At 34.6% G+C, this 12554-nt stretch overlaps 1 protein-coding gene across 4 annotated transcripts in view; it reads right to left on the bottom strand.

Moving 5' to 3' along the window:
- The window catches only part of LOC123590305 (coiled-coil domain-containing protein 7-like), a 135103-nt gene extending 122789 nt beyond the window's left edge, over positions 1–12314 (bottom strand). For 3 of the 4 annotated variants that reach the window (XM_045463313.1, XM_045463316.1, XM_045463315.1), the window contains exons 1-4: positions 12082–12314; positions 7348–7678; positions 6072–6164; positions 1127–1210 (exon numbers count right to left, since the gene is read on the bottom strand). In XM_045463313.1, coding sequence (XP_045319269.1) covers positions 1127–1210; positions 6072–6164; positions 7348–7626 — 456 coding nt within the window. In that variant the 5' untranslated portion in view covers positions 7627–7678; positions 12082–12314. Of the gene's footprint in view, positions 1–1126; positions 1211–6071; positions 6165–7347; positions 7679–10803; positions 10900–12081 lie in introns of all 4 variants that reach the window. The other variant, XM_045463314.1, reaches the window with a different exon arrangement.
- Between the last annotated feature and the right edge of the window lie 240 nt (positions 12315–12554).

Here is a 12554-nt window from a genome sequence, read left to right as displayed (position 1 = left end):
CGGGGCGCCTGGGTGGCACAGTCGGTTAAGCGTCCGACTTCAGCCAGGTCACGATCTCGCGGTCCGTGAGTTCGAGCCCCGCGTCGGGCTCTGGGCTGATTGCTCAGAGCCTGGAGCCTGTTTCCAATTCTGTGTCTCCCTCTCTCTCTGCCCTTCCCCCGTTCATGCTGTGTCTCTCTCTGTCCCAAAAATAAATAAACGTTGAAAAAAAAAATTTTTTAAACACCAACCCTTCTCAAACTCTCCCAAAGAATCAAAAAGGAGGAATTCTCCAAACCTATTCCATGAGGCCTGCATTATCCTGATATCAAAACGAGACAAAGACACAAGAAAACTACAGACCAATATCCCTGATTAATAATGATGCAAAAATCTTAAACAAAATACTAGCAAACAGAATTCAAAAGCAAATTAAAAGGTAAAACCAAGTAGGATTTATGTCTGGAACATAAGCCTGGCTCACTATTTGTAATAACATGAAACAATGTAATACACCACATAAACAAATGAAGGACAAGAACCACATGATCATCTCAATAGATTCAAGAAAAGGTTTTGATAAAATTCAACTCCTTGATGGTTAAAAAAAAAAAAAAACCTCAATAAACTAAGAATAGAAGAAAACTAATTCAGCATAAAAATCCTTATGTAAACAGGCCACAACAAATTTTTGTTTTCTTCATGCATGTCTTTTTTAAAATTTTCATTAATTATGACATATTGCCTTTGTAATATAATTTACCTTATTAAAAACACTAAAATAAAAATACTATTAATACTATATTTTCATCTGTAAATATGAAAATACCAATGACTCTATCAATGCTGTACTTAAAGGAAAATTCACAGATCTAAATGCCTATGTTAAGAATAAAAAAAAATAATACTTTCTAATGCCTTTTGTAACTCATTAAGGCATTGTATCTAGACTAATATTGCTACATGATATTACATCCAAATTCAAACAACCAACATAGCTTTAAAATATTTTATCACTATAATTATTTTAATAGCAATTTTTAATAAATATAAAATGTATTAGTATAAAATTTATTAACAGTACCAATAATTTAAATTAAAACAATAAATGATATTTTAGATTCGATAATTTATGCAGAATACATACATGACGTTCTTCCTTAGCTGCTTCTTCTAACTGAGCTGCAAATTGTGAACAACATATCAAGAATGAATTCAGATCATCCCCAACCTTTTGAAAAGAATAAAACAAAGTTACTTTTAATTTCAGAACCCATATGCATACCCATCTATATTTTAGTACATTTGTTTTTAAAAATAATTTTTGTCTATAATTTATGTCCCTTCAAACATATAAGACAAGAAATTGTGCTCCAAATGCTATACTAGCAAATTCTCCCAGAAAGTGGAAGAGAGTACATTCTGGGGAGTGGCCCATGAATGACATACCCAACTATGCATCTCTTCTCATTCTCCTCTACATAGTTGTAGAAAATCAAGCATCCCAGATTTAGACTCCTGAAATTTATGAGCAGCCAAAAAAAGGTAGCAATTCTGTATATACCTTATAAATATCTCTTTGTGTTAGAAAATTAACGCTAATTATAACTTCTGAATATAAGTATACTTATCAAAAGCTATAGTCTTTCACCCTCAATAAGCAAATGAAGACTTTGAGGAAAAAATAGTGACAGATTAAAATGTTACAATGACTTAAAAAAAAAGTCACAATGACTGAATCTTTTATAGTAGAGTGGTGATTTGTAAATCAGAGACAACCTATGACAAACAAATCTAGATGCTTATAAACAGTTAGGATTCTCATAGAGTGTTCTCCATGAGGAATATGCTTATTCGATGTCACATTTTAAAACATACTCATACGCTCATATATTTTTTTTGTCATGGTAAAGATCTATACCCATATAGAAGAGTGGGAAAACTGAATTAGTCATTCAGGAGAGCAGGAAAATGAATGAACTAGAGTTACTAATCATAAATATGAGACTATACACATGCTTGAGAACCATCTTCTATTCAGATTTAGAAGCCACAAATATAGGGATTGATTTGATCAGGGTTGCAGTTTAACAAAATAAAATCAATAAAGCATGACAGGGCAAGAGAGTTAAGTACCTATGTGTGGGAGCAATAATAATAAGGGAACATGGAATTTAAGCTAGGTAAGTAAGAATAGAAGAAGTATTTGGGACAGTAAAATGTAATAGGACCAATGGATTATAGTTCCCAATGGAATCAAAGGACTTTTCGAGTCAGAATATTAGACAGACTAAGTGGGAAATATAAGAGGTAGTGACCAGAAATTAAGATGATTGAAACTTAAATTATGGAAAAGTAACAGTTATTGGTTATGACAAAGACTAAAGGATATCATCTTGTTGGTTAGTGGCTGACATAGAAGATAAGATCATTAGAGTGAATGATCATTCAGTGAACTAAGAGGCCACATTATTTGGAAAGATCTTCTACATGGATATTAAAATCATCAAAAATTATGACAACAGTGCTGTAAGACAAGTAGAATACCAGTATAATACAGACTGTTAGTCACCTACTAATTATTATGTTTTTTCTTGAGGATATTGAAAAGGAGAGGACATAAGGAAAACGTGATGAACTGAATTCTACAGAACACTTTGCAGATAAGCAAAGAACCAAAGCCATATCCATACCTAAAGGGAGCATGGTGGAGAAAGAAGAGCACTTGGCCTAGTTGTGCCAAGTGTGCCAAGTCAGCCACGTCAAAAAGCAGGCCTACCACTGACAAACAGAATTCAGAGTATGAAGAAAAACCAGTTGAGCCTTTGACAGCCATTTAAGCTGGCAGATAGACTAGAATGAGAAGAGCTCCTAAGGCAAATCACTGAACCCAAACATTTTTCTTCTACCAAACTCCTCCCCATCTCAATTTTGCCCTAAAGATGGCAGAAAAGGAGGCCTATGTACCCATTAGGAATGGTCAGAATTAAAAAGACTGACAATACCAATTCTGGTAAGAATGTGCAGCCACCAGAACTCTCATAGAGAGCTGGTAGTAACATACGATGATTCCGCCATGTTGGGAAACAGTTTATGAGCAATCGCTCATAAAGTTAAACACGTATTTATAACTCACCAATCCTATTCCAAAGAAACTATCCACAATGAATAAAAACATATATCCTCACAAAGACTTGTACACAATGTCCACAGAAGCTTCACTCATAACAGTCAAAATAGTTACTGCATCCAACCACCTAAATGTTTATTAACTGGTGAATGGATTACAAACTGTGGGATAGTCATACAATGGAATACTCTTCACACCAAAGAAACAAACTACTGGTATACAGAACAACATGGATGAATCTCAAATACATGATGAAGTGGGGAAGGCTATATATATATATATATATATATATATATATATATATATATAGACTACATATTATATGATTTTATTTATATGACATTCTAGAGAAGGTAAAAGTATAGTGACAGATCAGTGTTTGTCTAGAGCCAGGGTGGGAGGAAAGAACTGACTGTAAGTGGGATACAAGGAAGCTTTTGGGGATAACAAAATGTTTTATAGTTTGGCAATTACACAACTATAAAAAGGAGGAACTAAAAACCAGAGGAATCTCATCCTGCATGTTCTTGTGGTAATTGTATTTGAAGTTCTACCAGGAATGAACCAAAATGTGAACCAAAACTATTTAAAATCAGAGTTCAAACTCTTCCCTGCTAAAATACTTGCAAGATCAAATAAATCAACCCCTGAGGGGAAGCAGCAATATGTACGATTATGGGTTAGACAAATCATACAATAACTCAACTTAATTAAAATATGGATCAGTTCCTGCTCAAATCAGTTCTTAGAAGAATGAGAATGATTAGCTTTTCATGCTAAATGTCAGAAAGGAAACAGTAAGGATTCTCTAGAAAATAAAACATTGTACCACAGTTTCCAATATTTTTCTAAATATAATGCTTGGGATCCAACTAAAAAAAAATTATAAAACATATGAATAACCAGGAAAATACAATCCATAATCAAAAGGAAAAATAGTAGAAGCAAATACACTGATGATCCAGATACTGAAAATTAGCAAAGATTTTTAAAACTCTGTTACTGATAAAAGAATTTGCAGAAAAATATTGGTAGACAGGTAAAGAGATAGATAATAGCAGGAGAAATATAAAACTCCCTAAAAAGTAACCAAAAGATAATCTTAAATGTGAAAATTATGATATTTGAAATAAAAATTTCATTGGATAGAGTTTAACAGCAGATCAGACACCACAGAAAGGATCGGTTAGTTTGAAGATAGAATAACATATATTTCCCAAACTGAATCATAGAAAGAGAAAAAATTGAAATGAATGAACAGAGAGTAACTTCTTACACAGTAACAAGCATTCTAATATATGTGTAATTAGAGTCTCATAAAAAAGGATCAGAGAGGCAGTAAAATATGTAAAGAAATAATGAATGAAAATTTCCAAATTTGATGAAAAACATCAACTCACAAACTCAGCTTGATGGACTGCAAATAGAATAAATATACATAAAAAATAATTTTGGACTTTCACTTCTGGTCATCATGGACTAGGCCCATTCCTCTAATCACCCCTCCTACAGTTAAAATCCATAGACAATACAACAAACTAACACAGGCAAATTCTGAAAGGAAGAAAGAGAAAGGCAGAGATCTCAAAACTTGAGGAATACATGAATTCTTTAGGTTTTCTTTTTACCTATATATAAAATGGATGGGACACTGGAAAAGCCCGACTCATGGAACTTCCAGTAAGCACAGACTTAAAAAAAAAAAAAAACACACAACTAAGAAAAGCCAAAGGACTGTAAAAAGGGGGTCTCTAGCATAACCAAAACCTTTTTGACAATGCCTATCCTACTTGAGCCAAACACCAAGAATAAGCTGCACCCACTATCCATGTGTCGATAGGACTAAAAAATAATGTGGCAGTGAAAATTAGCCATCCAATTCCCCCACCAGAGTGATGATGTTGAGACCAACCAGGGAACTGAACTTCCACTCTTGTCTGAAATTAGCAGTCATAATCAGTCAAGGATATCTGCTCTCATCACTATTATTAAATATAATACTTGAAGCCAGAGCCAGCACAAGAGAAGGAAATAAAAAGCATTCAGACTGGATAGAAAGAAGTAAAATTGTCTCTATATGAAGATGACATAATTGTCCATGTAGAAAATCCAAAAAATCTATAGAAAAACTAGAATGAAAAAATTGAACAAGGTTGTTTAAGATACAAGATCAACATACAAAAATCAATCATTATTTCTATCTACTACTTACAAAATGTGGAAACTAAAATTTAATACAATGCCATTAAAAAGTGTTCCAAAAAACATGAAATATTAATGTATAAAATCTAACAAACCATGTACAGGATCTGTATGATGAAAATTACAAAATGGTGATGAAAGAAATCAAACAAGACCAAAACAAATGGAGAGTCATACAATGTTCATGAATTGAAAGACTCAACATAGGTGTTTTATTACATGGAGCCAAACTCAATCCCTAACTAACAAAAATAATTATAAAATAGAAAAATAATACTCTACAAGTATATTAAAGTACAGTTGAATATTATGAAACATGTAAAATAATTCATCTCATCAGTAGGTTAAAGGAGAACCACACACTTAACCACCTTAAGAGTTACATAATTTATATATACCAGATATTTGTTAAAATTCAATAAATTCTTGGGTTTTTTTTATTTAGCAAAATACAAATAGAAGGACACTTTCTTAACATGATAAAGAATATACATCTAAAACCAACAAGTAACCAAATGTTTAAAAATTAAACAGAACAGGCACTAGCAATAAAAATACGTTTAAAATACAGATAGGTCTTAATTAAACTTTAAGATAAGTGTTAGCAGAGGATAGAAAAATCAATACTCTACTTTCAAGTTCCCTAACCAGGTCATTTTCATGGATGGGAATTCATTCTGAGAACATAAATGGACTCCAAAAGAAAATCTTAACCCTTTTCAGTGTTAAATGTTTCTACATTAGGATTATATACACTTACAGATAAAGTTAATTCTTCATGTTCAGGCTTCACAACTGATTTTTCTCCATCTACAATGCTAAATCCATAGGCTTCCTCCAAAGTAGAAACAACCTATGAGTAAATCAAAGCAAATTTTTATTTTAATAATTTTATGTAAATTATATGTAAATTTATTAAGTGTAAAAAAACACTTAATCAAACATGTCAGGACCTTCTTAGCAATAAGACTTCTTTCTACCAGTGCCATAAACTTAAACTTTCCATCTCACATCCCATCTCATATCACCTTGAAGAAATAATAAGAAACAGTCCTCAACTCTACTCTGTAAGAAAGTCCCTATGACTCCCATTTCTGTGTTCATAGACATGTAAAAGGCGATCTATGAATAGTTGAAGCATCAACTCCACTTATCACCAAAGTATTTCCTCAAAATCTGAGGGACTCAAATTTCTTCTTTGAAAAGAAGCGACAAAATAGAAATGTAAACTAGAGAGCAATAAATTTTCTAAGGAAATTCTCTGAGCTAACCCTTCAAACTTTGAACAAACTTGTATTTTGGAAATTTGACAAAACTATATTCTTTTTATATTTGTGCTACCTCCCTCATTGTTCTCATTTGGTATGTGGTACATTCATAATTCAATTCTGGATCACTGTGCAAAGAGAAACTCAGAAAAAGGAGATTTTTTTTTTTTCCCAACACTAAGAGCTAAAGTTTCTAAAGTGCTGAGAAGAGTTAACATAGCAGGAATGAGCCAGAAAGGACTATCATTAGAAAGATCTGCTTTCAAGGTTGGCCTTAGACTGCTGCCTCAGAACTTGAATTTCATGAGTGTTCCCATCATTCACTGATAACAGTGGCTCATTGTCCTTAAACTGTTTGTACAAACAATGTGGTTTATGCTAAACATCTGCTTTCCTTCAGGGAGTGTGGAATTTTGGTACATGCTAAGCAAAATACCTAGATGAGCAACCCCCAATAAAACCCTGGGCACTGAGTCTCTAATGAGCTTCTCCAAAAAACATTTCACATGTTCTGTCATAATTTGTTGTTGGGAGTAATTAAGCACATCCTGTGTGACTTTAAAGGAAGAGGAATCTTGGACCTAGTTTCCTCCAGACTTCACTCCATAAGCCTTTTCCTTTTGTTGATTTTGCTTTGTATCTTTTCACTGTACTAGATCTTAGCCATCAGTAGGTCTATATTTTGAGTCTAGTGCACCTTCCTAGCAAATCTCTAAGCCTAGGGATGGTCATGGAAACCCTAAACACAAAGACCAACAAGTGTCTTACCATCTTTAGATGTTTGGTAATTTTCCTGATCAATTCATCTTCTGCTATTAACTCCTTTGTCTTACTCGATGCAATGGGCAAAGCATATCTTACGATGGATTCCCCTGCTGGTGGAGATCCTAAGACCATTGGTTCAAGTTTATCATGTACTAATTTTGCACTATGTTTTTCCTTTGGTTTACGTGACAACGGTGAAGTAAATATTCCTTTTTTGTAAGTTAAATCTGAAACATTTGCCAATTTATTACTAGAGGCTGACAGATGTTTTGCGGACTTCATTTTGTTATTTTACTTCACTTCCAAATTATAGGTGAAAAAATTGTATTCCTCCCTGTAAATAAAACATTAAGATTTCAGATTAAAAATTAGGGCAATATTACCAATTGCCGTAAAGATGGTGAATACCAAAACCAGCACTGCAGAAATCACAAAATGGAGAGGAAACCATTCCTAACAACAAATAACAACAAAAAAAATTTAAAAAAAAGAAAAAGAAAAAAAGCCTGTGAGAAATCCTTAAAGGTGACTGAAGGCTGATTTATGTATGAGTATTTAGGATGGGGAGTTTTATATCTATCATTATTTGCATAGGAATAATAGCCTAGACCCAGGGTAACAACAGAGTAATATCAAGGCAGCACCAAAATCATGCTGGGTCCCCCCCAAAAATATATTCAAGTTCTAACCCCTGGCACCTGTGAATATGACCATATTTGAAAATACCATTTTTGTAGATGTAACCAAGTTAAGATGAGGTTATACTAGATTAGAGTGGGCCCTAAATCCAATGACTAGTATCATTATAAGAAAGCCAAATGAAGACAAAGATACACAGATGTATAGAGAAAAAGGTCATGTAATGACAGAGACAGAGACTAGAGTAAATCAGCTACAAGCCAAGGAACATTAAATTTTCCCAGCATCCTTGCTAGGAAAAAGCAAGGGAAATTCTTCTTTCGAACCTTTAGAAGGAGCATAGCACTGCAAACACTTTGATTTCAGACTCTTAGACTCTGGAACTGTAAGAGAATAAATTACTATTGTTTTAAGCAACCTAGTTTGTGGTATTTTGTTATGGCAGCCCTAGGAAACAAATACACAAAAAAAAAATTTCCCTAAATTTGATGGGAGGGACATAAACTGTGGCCTGTTTTTTGATCATTTCATAGTAACAGATTACTAGACAAGAGTAGCTGACACTCCCAAAGACATATGAGTTCACAGGCAAAAATAACTTGACACCTGAAAAATACAAGCTTTGCAAAGGAAAGAAGAAAGAAAGAAAGAAAGAAAGAAAGAAAGAAAGAAAGAAAGAAAGAAAGGAAGAAAGGAACAAAGAAACAAAGAAAACTAAAAGAAAAGGTCCAGAGGCACCTGGCTAGCTCAGTCCGAAGAGCATGAGACTCTTGATCTCAGGGTTGTAAGATCAGGCCCCATGTTGGGTGTAGAAATTACATAAATACATACATACATGCATATATACATACATATATACATGCTTTTAAAAAAAGTTAAAAAAAAAAAGACAAACCAAAAATATACAAATACACACAAACAGAATATTAGCAACACAAAACAGGTACATGAGTATTTTTTTAAAGACCCAAGTAGAAATACTACAAACGAAAAATGTAATAAACATAACTGATCACAGAATAATACTGCTGAAGAATAAATTAGGCAAATGGAAGATCAGAGTGAGATATTCTGCCAGAAAGCAGCAGAAAATGATAAAGAGATAGAAATGAAAAAGAAAATAAGAGATACGTAGAAGAATTATACAAATATCAAAAACCAGATAAAAGAAGATCCAGTGAGGAAAAAAAATATGAAATGGACAGGAGGAAATATTTGAATAAATAATAAAGATAAATTTCTCAGACTTAAGGATAGTAGAAAGCACAGATCAAGAGTGTTCACAAAATACCAAAAAGGAAACAGATAAACAACAAAACATAATTAATGAAATAAATATAAAAGCCTCAAAAAGAAAAATTTGAAAGTTTTCAGAAGGAAAGAGCATATAACCTAAAAAAGAGGAAGAATTCAATTGCCACCAAGTTTTAAATAAAATTTCTTCTTAAAGGAATCTATATTTTGTCTAAATTGCAAGCTCTTTGGATGCAGAGTCTAGCTGAAGAATAAAAATGGATGCAAAGATTAGCAGCATTTATCACATATTCTCGAACATGAATAAAGTAAAATACACATCATCAGTATTAAAAATTAATATATTTTAAAGAATTTAAACAATTAGCAGTCCTATGAAAATTGGGAAAATATAGGCCTGCATTTGTTGACAATATATAAACATGATTAAATTTTTGGAGAAGTAGTACCTAGTATAGAGAGGGTCATCTAATAAATTTTAATAGACTAATAATAGATATTTTTTTTATTTGGCATGGAAAAAGTCAATGGCATCCTGTTAGCACATTTATGCAAAATACAAATATCAACACCAAATAATAGACTATTTTAGGAAGTAAAATAAAAACCAAAAAATAAATATTATATGATACATTATAAATGAAATCAGTTGCAATAACATTTTTACAAGCTAATTATTTCTCAATTATTTCAGACACAATCCCTAAGGTAAACCACAGAAAGCACATAAAAATTATTGATATAATTGTGGATTTCCAAAATGCAAATATTTCTATATGTGAACATGTATTAGGATTTTAACCAAGAGATGACACAGCTGGAGAAGAATCTACTGTTTAGATTACTTACAAAAAAAAAATTAAAAAGTATATATATCACATTATATATATATATACACATATATATAACAGCAATACAATGCCTCAAATACGTATGAGAAAAAACAAACAGAAAATACTCAAAAATGAAAAATCCATAATATTTTGCACAATTCATCGATACTTTTTTTTAACTTGGTAGTGAATGATAGAGCAAAAATATCTTCTGACAACACTGAAAATTTTTCATTTTCAAACTGTACAACTGCTTTATTGTTGTAATGAAACACTACATAGTTAATTGAAAACAGTTGTCAAACATAATTTTTATATCATAGTCAAATAAATATTGGGAAAGATTATTTGATGTCATGTCACTCAAAATTCATTTGAAGAATGCAATGGTTTTGGAAACTGTTGACAATAATAAATATATACATTGTAGAACATAAGCCAAAGTCCCCTGTTGGAAAATATATCCATTTATATTTTTCTATTAATAGTGGCATAATATTTTAAATAAAGGTAATGTAATAAGTGATACAGAAACTAAAATTTAATTTACAAAATTGAAAAGCATCAAAAGAATTTCAAAGAAATTATATTGCCAAAGACAATGCATCAAAAGCATCAGGTCTGAGAGAAAAGGACCAGCAAAAAAGACTTAAGAATGATTGATCAATGAGCCAGAAGGTAAAACCAGGAGAGGATGTATTGAAAATAAAGTGAAAAAAAAAAACAAACTTATGAGTAAATGATGAACTGCGTTAAATGCTGGGCAGGTAAGCTGAGGACTAAGAATTAACCACCGGATTTAGCGACAAGGAGGTAGGTCATTCGTGACCTAAAGGATAGCAACAGTTTTAAGAGTGACGGAGGTGAATGCCAGAAATATGGGCAAAAGGAAGATTTTTTAAGAGAAAAGTAACATGTTTGTATGCTGTTGTAGGTTGAATTATGCCCTCTCCCCCCAAAAAATATGTTCAAGTCCTAACCCCAGAACCTGTGAATGTGACCTTATTTGTTAATAAGATCTTTGTAGATGGAACCAAGACGAATTCAAACTGGATTGGAGTGGGCCCCAACCCCAATGGTGTGCTTCCTGGAAGAAACTCAGACCTACAGGCGCATGGGGAGACCACCATGTGAAGACAGAGGCAAAGATGAGAGCAAGGAGTCTAAGGGACACCAACTCGCAGCGGCCACCAGAAGCTGGGAGGAAACACGGAACAAATCCTCCCCGAGAGCCTCCAGGAGGAACCAGCACTGCCACACTCTTCAGACTTCAGCGTCCAGAAATAGAGGATAATTTTTTGTTGTTTTAAGCCACTCAGTTTGTGGTACTTGTTTAGGCAACCGTAGGAAATTAATACATATGCTGATGGAAATGACCCAGTAGAAAGCAAAATGTATTGATTGGTATGGAGGGAAACTGCTGGAATGATATCCTTGAGTAAACAAGGGGATATAGGTTTTAACGCGTAAATGCTCCCGTGCACTTAAGGCAGGACCAGGGAAACTTCTGCGGTGACAGACAGGAAGGCAGAGACGCCCGCTGCTTCAGGAAACCAATTGAGAAAAAGACGGGCCGCGCACCAGGTGCAACCAAACAACCTAATAAATGGACCCATGAAGTTCACACGCGTATAAAAATTAAGGTTACATGGACTAAACGCTTGTATTTACAAGAAATATTTAGGGATTTTACGTATTTTCTTCATTTAATCCTAACTATCCTAGGAGGAGTAGATCACCACAAAATTGCCCAAGTTTATCAGGCACCTTCTACCACAAAGAAAACGTTTTCTGGTCTCCCTTCAAGGATTCATCTCAAACGCTTTAATGATACAGTACACAACGAAATGGGGAGGGGGCGACATAGGGCAGAGAAGAAGCTAGGATTATCTTCTTAGATTTCGCATCAACAGAGGCACAGCTGCCGCTTTTGCCAGAGAACACAACAGAAACCCTCACACTCCGCTGAGGAAAGGACCGAAGGCGCCTCCCCTCCCAGTGGCTAGAATACCTGCTCAGGCCGCTGGAAGCCAGGTTACTGGGCGGTTTTGCCTTGGCCAAGCGGGCTCTAAGGTGAAAGAGTTGGAAATGCCGAGCCTCCCAGACTTCCTTCAAGGCGGAAGCCTGCAAACCCTTCAGACTCCAGCCTTGCTATTTTACAAACTGACATTTGGGCGGAAAGGCCGGGCCTCTGCGCCCTGAGGCGGCGGCAACGACCTGCCGGGCGCTAAGCGGCGAGGTGGGCGGTTGACGCCGCGTCACCGACGCCCCCGACGCGCGCCCCCGCCCGGAGAGACCCGCGCCGCGCGCCGCAGCAGCGCGCGATTCGCCGCTGCTCTAGGAGCCAAAGCCTGAACCGAGTCTTTCCCGGAACTGAAGGCTAGAGGATTTTCGGCAACTGTGGAGCCGTACGAAGTAATACAGTCCAGACTGCGCTTTCTGTGTTTCTTGCTCCCTGGGCTGTGTACTTCCCTCCAGGACGCT

Source organism: Leopardus geoffroyi, chromosome B4 (genome assembly GCF_018350155.1).
Source record: "Leopardus geoffroyi isolate Oge1 chromosome B4, O.geoffroyi_Oge1_pat1.0, whole genome shotgun sequence".
Classification (NCBI taxonomy): Eukaryota; Metazoa; Chordata; class Mammalia; order Carnivora; family Felidae; genus Leopardus; species Leopardus geoffroyi.
This window is presented reverse-complemented; position numbering and strand designations above follow the sequence as displayed.